The 14,223-nt window shown below is 47.5% G+C and overlaps 1 protein-coding gene across 1 annotated transcript; it reads left to right on the plus strand.

Moving 5' to 3' along the window:
- The first annotated feature begins 1,377 nt into the window (after nucleotides 1-1,377).
- Nucleotides 1,378-13,703, plus strand: GFOD2 (glucose-fructose oxidoreductase domain containing 2). The gene is made up of 3 exons (XM_030955939.1): nucleotides 1,378-1,487; nucleotides 6,434-6,781; nucleotides 11,436-13,703. Exons 2-3 carry the CDS (start codon nucleotides 6,523-6,525, stop codon nucleotides 12,332-12,334), a joined length of 1,158 nt encoding a protein of 385 aa, XP_030811799.1. The 5' UTR covers nucleotides 1,378-1,487; nucleotides 6,434-6,522; the 3' UTR covers nucleotides 12,335-13,703.
- Nucleotides 13,704-14,223: the final 520 nt, after the last annotated feature.

Here is a 14,223-nt window from a genome sequence, read left to right on the forward strand (position 1 = left end):
CCTCCCATCTGCCATTTCCTCCCCTTTAGTTTCTATCAGCATCCACAGTTATCGCCCTCCACACCACGTTGGGAACACACAGCCCAGCCCCACGTGTCTCCAGAAGAAAGGGTGTTCACTGGAGCTCTGCTCCACCAGCCAGTGGAACTTCCTGGCTGAAGCTGAGGTCTCATCTGTAAACCAACCCACATGAGGAAACAGCAACACCAGCATGATATTTGCTGATAAGATGGTACAAGATCCACAAGAATGATAAGTGAGAGGTTCTGTATCACTCTTGCTCTGCCCTCTGGACCTCTGCATCTCTTCCCATGCTCTTTCTGATGTTCAGTTCCTCTCTGCATTTGAATCTTTATCTTCTCTCATTTCACAACTGCATAACGATGTGTACATGTTTGCTTCCTTCCTTTTCATTTCTATTCTGGTTCTCACGTTTCCTGGCACTGATGAAGCCAAGACCTTCTCCAGCAGGACGTGCCTTCCCCCTGTCCCCAGCTGTGGTGCTGGTGGAACTAAAGGTTAATGTCTTGCTTTCTGCTGACTCCACAGAGGTGCTCTCCTACCAGAGCCCCTTCCAGCTCCACAGCCACATTCCATGGTGCTCTCTGCCAAGGAGAAAAGAGAGCAGGAAATGACAATGCTGCTGTTAATAACAGGGTGCCCCGTGTCAGCAGGGCTACACCGGGCACTACACAATGTCCACAGCAACAGGGAGGCTGCGGAGTTCCTCAGGAGCTCCCCACTCCCTTGAAGAACACGAGGGAAATACAGAAGGTGCCACCAAGGTCTTCCTCTCCCAGCTGCTGAGAGCCAGCGAGCAGCCGTGCGAGGCTGGGGAGGACGAGGAGCGCTGTGAGGAGCGCTGTTTTCAGCCGGCCCGCGGGGATTTTACAGAGCTGTTCCTTGGGTGTCGTGGTGCTCTGCCCTCTGCAGGGCCGCCAAAAGCGATCCTGCCCCACGCCCGAACCTCACAGCGCTGTGGGGCTCACATCGATCTGAGGCCCCTGAGCCCCCATGGAGCTGGGCACGGAAGAGCCACCGTCAGAGGAGCTGGAGCTGGTGCTGGTGCCAGCGAGCAGGAGGTGCTGCACACACCGGCGGGGTCCCGGGCTCCCTGAGGCACAGCACCATCGAGAGACGGCCACCCCTCAGACCAGCTCCGGGCACAGCCCGAAAACGCAGAGCGCCTCACCACCGCTCATCGCGCTGTTCTCCCATTGGTTGTTATCTCTGTCCGTCACTGTAAGCCCCGCCTCTCCGCCCATCTACGCCGCAGGATTGGCCGTACCTTACGCAGTGTCTGAAGCTCCCCAGGGCGCCGCCATGCTGGGTGCCGCTGCCCGGCAGAGGGGCGGTGCGGCGCGGGGCTGTCGCGCATGCGCGGGCCGGGCAGGGCCGCCGCCCCGGGAGCGCGCGGCCGCCTCGGGAGCGCGCCCGGCCCGAGGATGCGCCAGGCGGGACAACCCCGGTGGCCCGGCCGGGCACAGGTGAGGGCGGCTCGGACCCCTCGAGCCCCCCGGGCTCCTCCGCTGTCCCGGGGCCGCTGGGCGGCGAGGGGGGCGCGCTCCTGCCAGAGGGCGCGGGGCCGGGAGGGGCCGGGGGTACCAACTCCGTGTGGGCCGGTGAGGTGAGGGGGGCCCGTCCCGCCCAGACCTCTGAAGGGGGAGGCCTGGTGAGGTGAGGCGAGGTGAGCCCTGCCCTGTTCCTGAGGTGAGGCGGGGTCAGGTGAGCTCTGTCCCGTCCAGCCCCGTGAGGAGCCGCACAGGGGGAGCAGCTGCCCGAGCCCCGGGCACACAGAGCGAGCACCGCGGGCCGTGCCAGCGGCATCCCGGGGCTGCCATGGCCGTGCCGCGGGCTTTGCATCAAGGCCGGTTTGGTTCCCAGGGTGTTCCCGCTGCTGCTGTCTCCGGCACGGTCCTCACTGCCACCTTCGGCCTCGGGCGGCACCTGTGGGAAGAGCCGTGCCTGGAACGGGGCCTTTGCTGCCGTACGGGCAGACCAGGAAGGACAGAGTGCTGTGCCGGGCTTGTCTCCAGGTGTGGTGGGAGCTCCTTCGGGCTGTGGACTCGTGGGTTATCGCACAACCCGCTGGCGCTGAATCAAAAGCACGTTTAGTAATGAAAGCACGTCAGTTTTGACATGGACACGTGAGCCATTCCATACACAGCCTCAAGTATATTTGTGCCAGAGGGCAGAAGTGTTTGCTGATGTGCTCCTCCACCATGTGCCTCGTCTTTCTTGGAACCCAAAAGGAACTTTTTAGGATAAGTTGGAGACATGTGAAAAGCTTTCTCTTTATGCAGAGCTAGTGCTACCCTGGCCAGCACCTTTCTGAATATGTGCTGTTATTTTCACTACCTATAGTGGTCCTCAACAGTTTCTGGGCCCTGTGATCCTTGTCTGTACTATCAAATTTTTGAAACTTCTGCCTTTGGAGCTCCCAGACTGCTTCAACATGCAATTGAATGGGATGCTGTAGGAACCATCAGGTTTTTCATTGCATTGGGTCACAAACTTATTGTTGCTCTGTGTACCAAAAGAGTCAAAAAGCTCCTTTCTATGACCAGGATGTGCCTTCAAACTCACTGTGAAATTCAGCAAAAATGAAGGTGTTTTGTGGCCACAAAAAAGAGGAATGGCAGAGCTCTTAAGTGTTTCAGTTGGAAAATTTAAGTCAGAATGATGTTGCAGGATTGATTATTTAATCTCTGTTAAAAAGAGATTGATTTTTATCTCCTGACATGCAAGATACCTGTTGCAATCTGGTTTCAGTTGCCCATAAAAGCTCTGCCATTTGTGTTTCCTGGGGGAGGGTTCTCACTGGAGTGTTCATTCCAATGTTTGACTGCTGGAGAGGTTGATGCACTAGGATTTTAATTTTTATAACTGATTTGCTGAGGCTTGTGTGAAGGTTTGAGACTTGGCAAGTTCTAAAGTAAATATGTAGAAATTGTACCTAATTGTAAGCTGGTGTTGGTACCAGTTTCAGGCATTTCTTTCTCAGAGCTGTTCCCATGCTCTGCCAAAACCAGTTTTCTCTAGTTTTCAGTTCAGTGCTAGATGTGACTTGTGTGCATTCAGTGAGCCTCAGTGGATAGACAAGAGTCCCTGTAAATGACAAATGTCTGCACTGTCTCATGGCAAGGGTGCTTCACAACTTTAAAAAGTCTGCTGCAAGGAACCACCTCCTTCAGATTGTTTTGTTCCTGCCTTCTCTGAGCTCCATTTGATGTGCTCCTGTATGGTGAAGGACAATGAAAATTGCAGTTTTCTCCATCCTAAGCCACTCTTGACTTTATTACTTGTGACTCTTTCAAACGGAGGAATCTTTCCTTGCTTAGGTCTTCCTTTTCAGGAGATTTTGGTGCTTTTGATCACCTCTGCAGCCCTTCCAGTTCTGCTCCCCCCTGCTTAGAGGAGAAGTACCAGATGTGCACATAGAGCTCCAGACGATGGTGCTCTGGGGACTTCTGTGGCAGCACAGGGCTGTTCTCCTGAGATCCCTGTTCCTTCTTCCCAAACTGGTAATTACAGTTGCCTCTCCTCAGCCGTGGCCTTTTTCTGTCATGGAGGGTTTAGGCTGTTTCCTCACGCTGGCCTAGGCTGGAATCTCTCCTGCTAACCCTGGAGTGTGTCTGCAGTGTGTGTGTGTGTGTGTGTGAAGGCTGCAGTGCCCACGGGTACCCCTTTCTAAAAGCTCTCTCAGCTCAGTTCTGCTCGTGCTCTCTGATTTCCCTGTGTAAGGACTGGCTTTTTGCTGCCCTTCAGCACCCACATCCACCCTGCTGTGCCTGCCCTGCCAAACCAGCACTGCTGAAAGTCTGGTGGGAGAAGAGGAGGCTGCAGGTGGCTCTCAGGGGACGGAAGAGAAGCTTGTCCTGTGCTCAGGGCCACTCTGCAGAGCCTGGTGGCTGCAGTGTTTGGGGTCTCCAGCCCTGTGGGGCCCTTGGACCCTGCAAGCTGTGTCTCCATTCCCAGAGAGCTTGGGCTGTCCTGCTGGAAGTCACTGCTGAGGCTGGGCTGGCCCCTTGTTGCTCTGTGGTGGTGCTGGTGACCTGAAGTTCTTGTAGCATCAGGAGCTGGTGCATGGTAGCTCATCACTAGATTTTGCAGGTTTGTGCCAGTAGCTCCCAGTGATACCAATGTAGAAGCTTGCTATCTTTTGGGATAAGTGAGTTTAAGATTAATTCCACATGACTGAGATTATTTTTAAGAGGCAGCTGGATGGAAAACAGGGAAGAGTAACACTAAAACTGAGTGATTGTTACAGAAATCAGCTTATCAGAGTAGCAGGAGCCTCCTGTTGCACATACTGTGGTGTTCTCCTGGAGCATTTTCAATGAATTCAGCCTTTTCTGAACCGTGCTGGTGTTGTGTGAGTTAGACACATCTGTGTGATCTGTGCAAGCAGGCACACACTCACCTGGTCTGTGTTCCACCTCACTTTGTGTCCCTTCAAACAAAGATGTTCTTTCTGCTGTAAGAATTTTTAACTCTTCCAGACCATAAACTGCTAAACAGATTTGTGGGGACTTCAGTAATTATGCCTGCTGTCCAACCAGTTGCAAGGGTTTGTTTTTTTGGTTTTTTGTGTGATTTATATAAAGCAAGTCTGGGTAGAAGCTGTCCTCCTTGCCAGGGTCCCACCCTTTTATGTAGTAAATATTTTCAAGATCCTTTTGATCTTTGTCACTGCCTTGTTTGAGTGTTCTGCTAAATGTTGGATAAAAAGGAGTTTATGCCAATGAATGTTGTTCATCTTTATAAAGAATGACAGTGACAGTATCACTGCAAATGCTGCATCACACAGAATAAGGAAAAACATACTGAATTAATTAAGTAAATATTTCATAAGCTGTTTTATAGCATCTGTAAACATTTGTGCATTTTGCAAGATAAATATTCTCAAGCATTTCTGTTTTCTAGTTTAGTGTTTGTACTACAGAAATACCTCAGAGTTCAGTCAGGGTTCAGTTTTATAGCACAAGCTGGGCAGTGCAGCACCCCCAGACTGATGAGATGCTGATTGCAAACAAAGCCCTTGCACTGGGAGTAGTTCCACTTCTGTGCTGCTACTGCCCAGTGCTGTGTCAGGGTTTGCTTCATGTCTTGTAACTTAATGTGAGTATCTTGGGATGGGGAGATGGGTAACACTGTTCCTGAAACAGGCCATGATTGTTGCTGCTTTTAGGTGTCTTTTCCAGAGGCGTTGATCTGGTGCTGATACAAGTTCTCTTTTAAAATATGGTCTTTGCTTTTTCATTGGAAGCTTCTAATGAAAACTGAATTCGTCATGTTTTTCTCTCAAAAATAAAAAAAAAAAATCAAAAAAGGTCAAGTGGGTGTAGTAGATGAGAATTCAGAAAGGCACAGAACAAAAGCTGTGTTTTGTAGGTTTCTGTGGTGTCAGAGATTGAGGAGATTTCTGCTGTCTCTCCTTGCAGCTGATGCTGAAGTGAGTGCTGAAGGCAGTTTGGCCAGGCGTGCACAGCAGCTGGGCTAAGACAGACTGGCAGGTAGAGCTCAAAGGAATTGATTTACCAGGAAATATTTGGAAGAACAAAAAGAATGTGACTTGACCAAATGTTTGTGTGTAGGGAGTATAATAATTCTGTGCAAACCCTGCATTCCTGGAGTTTAAGTGGCATTGGCAGAAGGAGATATTTTTAACTGTCGTGAGTGAAGCTTTTAACTTCCCACAGTGGACACAGAGGAGTGCCCTTCTCCTTTCAGCAAGCACATTTCTGTATATTTAAACACTGGCATTCTCTCTCCTTGTAGGCTTCTCCCCAGGCAAAACAAGCTCACTGAATCCAGGCTTTCCCCACAGGACATATTTTCTAAATCTTCTCTAGACTGACTTATCTATTTGCCATAAAATTGTTAAGGTCCAAGTAGTTGTTTTCAGTTTGTGTATTTAATTTGGAAGAAAGATTTATGTGTCCCAAAACATGTCTATTATTTCCAGCTATTTCAATTGGTCTAATAAAAGATATTACCTCATCTCACAAACCTTTATCTTATTTAGGGGCTTACATCATCACAAATAGAGCAGCACTGCTTTTACTGTTGGTATGACAGACTCCATGTCCTGTCCTCTTGGTGCTTCCTGTCACTCCCAGTTTGTGCCTCTCTGTGTCTGGTTTATCTTGCATTCTTGGATGTGTTTCTGTCCCCATGTGCTGAGTTTTGAAGGTGAGGAGATTACTCTCTCCAGCTGCTTTCTTACCATTCTTCTGCAATAGGTTTGTTAGGTTTGTCCCTTAATACTGTATCTCTAGATTGCGCCTTTTTGGAGTTTTGGTTTTTGTCATTAGGATGTTTGAGAATGTTGAAAGCCATACAAAGGACAGAAGATGGCATTCAGGGTAGGTGTGTTTGATCCCACAGTGTGCCTTTTCCTGATAATGACTTGCAACTTTTACCATTTTAGGAGCTGTGGATGGGACACCGAGCTGAGGAGCCGAACATTTTATTGAAGGCCTGTGTGTAGACCCTGATGCTTGAATGAATGAATGAAGAATGAAAATGCTCCCTGGAGTGGGTGTGTTTGGAACTGGTAGTGCTGCCCGGGTCCTGGTACCCTTGCTGAGGGCAGAAGGCTTCTCCATTGAAGCTCTTTGGGGCAAGACTGAGGAGGAGGCCAAGCAGCTGGCAGAGGAAATGAACATCTCCTTCTACACGAGTCGCACTGACGATGTCCTGCTGCATCAGGATGTGGATTTGGTCTGCATCAACATCCCTCCACCACTGACTCGGCAAATTGCTGTGAAGGCTCTAGGTACCTGTTTATCCTTGGAGTTGTACCAAAAATCTGTAGCTTCTTGGCAGATTGAGATTGGAGGCTGTTAGCCCAGCACAGTTCTGGTTGCACCAACGGGCAAATGCAGTGCTAAAAATTTTGTGTGGCATTTGTGAGAAGGGTTACCTGGTGTTCTTTTTTTGTAAAAATACTGTTAATAATTGCTTATAGATCTGCTTGAACCAACTGGGCTAAAATATTTCGCTTGGGTCAGACTGAAGTTATGGTAGGGAGTTTGTAATAAAAATCAGCTGTATCAGAGACAGTAATGAGAGGGTAAATGGCTTTATGCCCATTAAAAAAACACAGGGCAACAAAAAAAAAAACCAAAAAACCAAACCAAAAAAAAAAACAAAAAAAAAAAAAACACAAAACAAATTGTTTAATTAATTTTAAATTTTCCCATGTACTAGGAAACTGAGATTTTCCTGGGAAGGGAAGGTTGTTCATGCTTTCTCCACAAGTAAAATCAAACTTGGAAGTTGAAAGCCTTTGAAAAAATGTTTGTAAGCACTCAGTAAAATCTTGTGAATTAGGAGCTAAGAGATGCTGTTTTAGCTGTGACCCTGACCACTGCCTGGACCACTCTTGGCACATCCATGTCCATAGCAGGCTGATGTGGTCCCAGGTGGAGGAATCCTTCTGCCTGACTCAGGAGGGCAGATGCTGGGGACAGCAGGAGGAATCTAGCTAGATGAGAAAGAAGGGATGACACCCCAGACTGGTTGGGCGGGGAGATGGGAGCCAACTGCCCAGGCAGCCTGACATTTCTAATTCCCCAGTGTGTGACTTTGTAGTGTTAATGTCGTCTCCTGCAGTGCAGCGTGGGTGTCAGTTTGCGTGTAATTCTGTAAATAACAAGGGTGATATTTTTACTGTGTTTACAGGAGATACACAAGTTAATTTTAGGACAGGTAATCTCAGACCATGTGAGCCAGGGTGGTTTGTTGTGCCTCTTTTCTCTACAGTAATTTCTTTTGCAAGTAAACAAATTCCTGGACAAACATTTGCAATGCCACTTAGATATGCAGAGTGAGATTTCAGGCTTTTTTTTCCCTTTTCTTTTTTGTACTGTTAGATTTGTTTGTTTACCTTGTTAGAGTACTGTCCTTTGAATTTCAAGGTATTCTGAGTTTTAAATATTTGAACTGTAAGTTAGAATTTATCTCTTCAAATATGCTAAAAGCTCTTTAAAGCACTTGTTAGGTAATATGCATTTCACTAGGTATTCTGGCCCTTGATGATCAAATGGGCTGAAAAGGAGAGGATTCACCATTCTCTGATGGATTATTAACTAAAAGGGATAGGGATTTCTTCATTGAAGGCTGGGAACCCATGAGATGACATTATCCAGAAGAGGAAAGGGAGGTAAAGCTGGTGCAGAAATACAGAGGTTGTATGTTTGCTTGAATGGAAGTTTAGGAAGTGTAAGGCTGAAAAAGCCAGGGAGATGGATGGAGGAAGCAGGAAAGGGTAACAATCCCTTCCTCTGTCCTGAGATGTTCTGGTCTGTAAACTGATGCAGACATCTCAGGCCAGTGTGGTGCTGACCTTGCCTTTCAGCTCTCCAGGTTCCTTCAGTGCTATTTGCAGGTCTGCTGCCCAGTATATCATGACTTATTTAAAGCCAGTGTTGGGTGGTTTCCTGTGTCTGAGTGTTCTGAAGGAACACAGAATGAGGGGAGGGCCAAAGATGGCAGCAACATATTTTTTTTGAAGTTGAGATTGATACAGTGATGATTATAATCAGAGGATTATTTTCTGTGAATTGTTTATAACAGATTGGTGTTTACTTGCCAAGAGACTGGGCTTTAGGAAATGTCAGAAGTGGTGCAGTAATAATGGTCTTGTGTGTTGTGTTTTGTTGGGCTTGGTTTGTTTGTTTTAAAGTGGTGACACTTTTATCACTTATTTTTGTACCTTTTTCTACTTTTTTAAAAACCTGTGCTTCCATTTGGTAAAGAGGAGAAAAGACCCCAGTTTTTCTAGGTGGTGCAGTTTCCTTCCCTAAGTTTCTTGCTGACAGGTATCCATGAACAAGCCTGGGGACAAAGCAGTGACACTGGTTTGAGTTCATGAACCAGACAGAATAGATGAAAGCCCAGGGGATAGTTCATATTAAAATCAGTATAATCTTATGGTTTATCTCCACAGCAGGCAAAGCAAGAAGCTCTCTTTAAATGTGTGCTTCTTTTGATCTCAGAGGAACTAAATAAATTTCCCCTAATGTCTGAGTTGTGGTTCGTGTCCCACAGTTAAATGCACCCATCCATGCTCTCATGTCTCCTGGCTGGAGAGGGTCCCAACTGAAAATTTTGCAGCTGTGGTTTAGGAAAACAATATGGTACAAAGTTCAGGTTATTCATTACCAAAACAATAGTAACAATCCCAGGGATGTAAGCTGCACTGCCTTGAAAAACAAAAGGCATGGCCATTACCTTGGTCAGGGACCTTGTAGCCATCTCTGACTGGGCCCCTGTCCTTGCCTCATGGCCATCTCTGTGAGCTTGGGCACAGCTGGAGCGATGTTCACTGAAGGCAACAGCAGGATTATCCCAGAGCTGTTCTGTGTTCCCAGGTGTCACCCTGGCACTCTGGCAGTGCACAGTGGGCTGTGCTGAGCTGTCAGTGTGCTGCACTGGCTGCCATCCCACAAAAAGGCAGCAGGCAACTTTAACTCCTCAGGTGGCTCAGTCTGGGCTGCCACAACGGGCACAGCACTGAGTGAGGGCGAGGCTGCTCAGCAGAGCAGGGAGGGCCCGGGGTGACAGGGCTGTCCCCAGGCTCTGCTGGCTCTGCTCTCAGTCCCTGCTGCAGGGAGCCAGGGCTGGGCAGCAGGGGAGCAGCACCAGCACAGCACTGGCTGCAGAGTCACTCTGGAGTCACCATGGAGCCAGTGTCACTTTGGTTTTCTGCAAGCTTTGAGGGTGCAGATCTGCTCGGGATGCTGTGAGCATCCCTTTGCTTTCTCTGGTGGTGCTTTGCTGTAACCTGCCTGGAGACAAGCATCATTTTAACAAGGCAGATAAACTGGACTGAAGCAGCTCTAGATGCTTGTCCAGGTGCTTCAGCCAGCCCTGAAAGTACTGAACTGAGGGTTGTGCCTTGCCTTGGCAGCAGGACTGGGACAGAAATGGTCCCTGAAATGGGGGTTACCAATGGACTGCCAGGGTGTCCACTGGGAATTTGACCTGACCCTTTGGTCATTAAAGCTGCTGTAGACTCTTCTCAGTAGAGGGGATTTCTCACTTGTAGTCTTCACGTTTTCTGACTGGGTTTCACTTGTGTCTATTAGAAGCAGAGGTTCAGAGTCTCCTGTAGCTGTCCCTTGGCTGAGCTGTGTCACGGAGTGTGCTGGCCCCTGGCCCAGGGTTCCTGGAGGGCTGGCTGGGTGCAGCCGGGAGGGGGAGCACGGAGAGCAGGAGCCACCGTGGGGGATGTGCCGTCCCCTGTGCCAGACACCGACCGAAGTGCCTGTGCTGGTACCCTCGCACTGGGAGTCAGTCAAAAGCTGTGCCAGGCAGGGAGCACAGCCTGCTCCTGGCTGAGGAGGAGCTTTCAGAGAGGTGCCCAGCGCCCTGTGCAGTGATTCCTGCAATTCTTGGGCAGAAACTGAGGTGTGCCATGACTGACATTCAGGTGTGGCATCCCCAGTTAGTGTCTGTAAAAACCATGTTAGGAATAACATGGTTATTAAAAATGTGTAGATAAGTATTTGATCAGATGTAAAACAGGAAAAAACAGTAAAAGTCAAGCCCTGCCATTAGAAGGGGGATACCAGAAATGTAAGGACTGGTTAAAACTTGTACTGTCATGCTCTTTTGTATTACTTAATTTCTGCTTTACACTTAGGGGAAAAAAGAGGATTATTGACTGCCCCATTGATTTAGGCTGAGCACAATGTAAAGTGCATCAGGAGCAATAACAGTGCAGTGGGTCAGCTTGGGGGTGCAGCTCTTGTCTGTGTAACTCAGTCACCTTTTGTCTGCTTGTACAAACAGGCTCTATGTGCAGACCAAAATTATTTGCTTTCTAATTAGAAAGGGTTGTTTTAAAACAGTCCACCTACCAAAAAATTATTTCTAATTCTTGTGTTCTGTGCACAGAATCTGTATGTATCTTTTATATATATACATTTTTATATAAAAGTAAATGGCATGTCCCATTTATATTAATTAATAATAATAATAAAAAATTGTAGAGGGATGGTGAAATACAAAGTGAAAATCAAATCTCCCTTTCCCCCACCTCTTCCCTGCAGGGTACATGGTGCTTTTTTTTCTCCTCTAGCTATACAGGTATTCAAATAATGTTTTAAATATAGCACTCGTGTCTTGTTTAGATGCCATGTGATGCCATTTGGACATTTATCTTTCATGGTGTAAAAATCCTCTCTTTATTTGGAGCCTCCCTCTATGAGAGTTTGTCCGCTCTGCAACTGGAGCATCTTGGAAACAGCATTGAGTCTTGCTGGACTTGGCATTCCTACTTTAGTTCTCAGATCTTTACCTTAGAAATTGCAGCAGGAAAGCCCAACTCTTAAAACCACCACTTCTTGACAACCTTTGGGGCATCTGAGCATGTTCTCCTCAAGGGTGCTAAATATTGTATTTTCTTTTCATTTGTGCTACAGGAATAGGGAAGAACGTGCTGTGTGAGAAAGCTGCTACCTCTGTGGATGCCTTCAGGATGGTGACAGCTGCCAGGTACTACCCCAAGCTGATGAGCATCGTTGGCAACGTGCTGCGTTTCCTGCCCGCCTTCGTGAAGATGAAGCAGCTGATTGAGGAGCACTACGTGGGCAACGTCATCATCTGCGACGTGCGGGTCTACGGGGGCAGCCTGCTCAGCCACCAGTACAACTGGATCTGTGATGAGCTCATGGGAGGGGGCGGCCTGCACACCATGGGCACCTACATCATCGACCTCCTGACTCACCTCACCAGCAGGAAAGCTCAGAAGGTGCACGGTTTGCTCAAGACTTTTGTGAAGCAGAACACGGCCATCAGCGGGATCCGCCACGTCACCAGCGACGACTTCTGCGTTTTCCAGATGCTCATGAGCGACGGCGTCTGTTGCACTGTGACTCTCAACTTCAACATGCCCGGCTCCTTCATCCATGAGGTCATGATTGTGGGCTCTGCCGGCCGCCTCATAGCTCGTGGGACAGACCTCTACGGGCAGAAGAACTCTGCTCTCCAGGAGGAGCTGCTGTTCACAGACTCTCTGCCTGTCAACAAGGGCCTTTTGGAGAAGGGCTTCAAGGACATCCCTCTGCTGTACCTGAAAGGAATGGTGTACATGGTGCAAGCCCTGCGGCAGTCTTTCCAAGAGCAGGAAGACCGTCGGACGTGGGATCATAAACCTGTGGCTATGGCAGCCTCTTTTGAAGATGGCCTGTACATGCAGAGTGTGGTAGAGGCCATCAAGAAATCCAGTAGGTCAGGTGAGTGGGAGACTGTGGAGGTGATGACTGAGGAACCAGATGCCAACCAAAACCTCTGTGAGGCACTTCAAAGAAATAACTTATGAACATTCCTACCTTGGAAAATACTACTTCTGGCTGTAATGTAAAAAAACCCGGTTTTTAAGATATGTAGATTCTTATTTAATAGCTTGAGTTTCTTGGTTTTTTTTTAAATATGTAAAATATGTTCTCATAGGAACAGTTCTGGTTTAAATTGTTTGAAGAGTTTTAAATGTTTCTGTTTTTAGCAAACATTTAATTTTTGTCTTGGAGACTGGTAGGAAAACTTGAATTGCCCTTTGCACTTGCAGTAGCTGAAGTGAATTGTGGGATCTCTGCCATTGCATGGCTTGGAAATGGGACACAACCCCTGTTGCACAGGTTGCTGATTTAACTATGAGAGCATGAAGAGCAAGATCAGGGAGTATCTGCTGTTCAGATGCCTTTTTCCTCTCTCTTGGAGACTGATTTATGTTTTAATCCTCAGTTTGTAAAATTTTACGAAAGAGTTCAGTGATGTAACAAGTCTCTGAACTCCTATAGGACAAAAAGTAGAAGGAATGGATTAAAGTTAGTAACATACAGATCAGCCTTTTGGCTTCCTGTATGTGGTGAATGTCTTTCAAATTCATTCAAACTGATGTTTTATTTAAACGATACTACAATTCTCTGTTGTTGGTGTCTTGGCAGGAAAATATTCAGGAAGTCTGTGATGCATTGAGCTATTCTTCCATATCTGTAGATATTATTCCTTCTACTCAAGAGGCTGCCTGCATCCAGCAGCTGTTTTTCCATAAGCTCAGTGCTTATGTCAGTTGTGTTTACTGCCTGGCAGCACCAGTGCCGTGCCTGTGGGGCCACCTTCTCATTTCTGTGACTGTTACCAAATAAATGCCTCCCTGGGTCATGGGACTGCCACAGTGTCGTGGGTAACAAAGTTGTACAGCATGAACCCTTTCAGGGACCTGAAAGTGGAAGGAAGGAGGTATTTCCTACCTCTTGCAGCTCTCTTCATGTGCTGGCTGGGTAACTGTCACACTACACACATCCTGATAGTTGAGAGAACAGGGACTGAACTGCCATGGCTAAATGTGCTCTGGATCTCAAACACTGGCTATTAACCCTCTGGGCCAGCCCATCCTCACTCCCTCCTGCAGCTGGTGTCCAGTGGAGAGATTTGTTGGCAGATGATGGGGTGGAAGTTCATTCCTTTTGAGAAATGTTTCTCTCTGAGGCAGGTATGTGGAAAGGATATTCTAATTTTACTACATTTGTTTTGTGTACTTGAAAGCTTTTTTAAAAATGTATTTCCCACTAAATTGTAACCCTGTGTATTTATGTATATTAACATGCACGCTGCTGTTCCATAAGCTGGACCTTCCTGAAAAGTATCATGTTTTCTACAGAAATAAAAAGTTGTGTTTGTTGAGGGAATTCTCTATGCAGCTGTGTGCTTGTGTTTGATTTGGTCAAGCTAAAACCATCTTAAAAAAAGTGAACAGGAGACTCAGAGCTGGGACTCAGTCCTTCCCCACTTATTGTAGAAATTGCCAGAGGACCCCAAGTAAGAAGTAAAATCCCTGCAGTATTGATGGGACCACTTTCTTTGCTTGGTGTATAAATTAGGTATTCACCTTTGGATGTTTACTTTCCAGACTCTGACAGAAACAAGTCTACTGCTGTGCTGTTTTAAAGGGTAGGAGCATGGCTGCTCTTGTGCTCTGCACATTCTTCTCCCTGCTGTGAGCTGTGTGAAGGAAGTGCATGGTTAGATTGGATATTAGGAAAAGGTTCTTCACCCAGAAGGTGGTTGGGCACTGGAATAGTGTCCCCAGGGCCCAAGCGTGCCAGAGTTCAAGAAGAGTTTGGACAATGCTCTGGGAGGCACAGGGTGGGATTCTTGGGGCTGTCCTGTGCAGGGCCGGGAGTTGTACTCAATGATCCTGCCATACGT

Source organism: Camarhynchus parvulus, chromosome 11 (assembly GCF_901933205.1).
Source record: "Camarhynchus parvulus chromosome 11, STF_HiC, whole genome shotgun sequence".
Taxonomy (NCBI): Eukaryota; Metazoa; Chordata; class Aves; order Passeriformes; family Thraupidae; genus Camarhynchus; species Camarhynchus parvulus.

Bases quoted from the DNA above. Each gene is read 5' to 3' on its own strand.
- GFOD2 (XM_030955939.1), top strand. From the start codon at position 6,523: ATGAAAATGCTCCCTGGAGTGGGTGTGTTTGGAACTGGTAGTGCTGCC. The intron at 6,782-11,435 runs GTACCTGTTTAT...TTTGTGCTACAG, and splicing joins AATTGCTGTGAAGGCTCTAG to GAATAGGGAAGAACGTGCTG.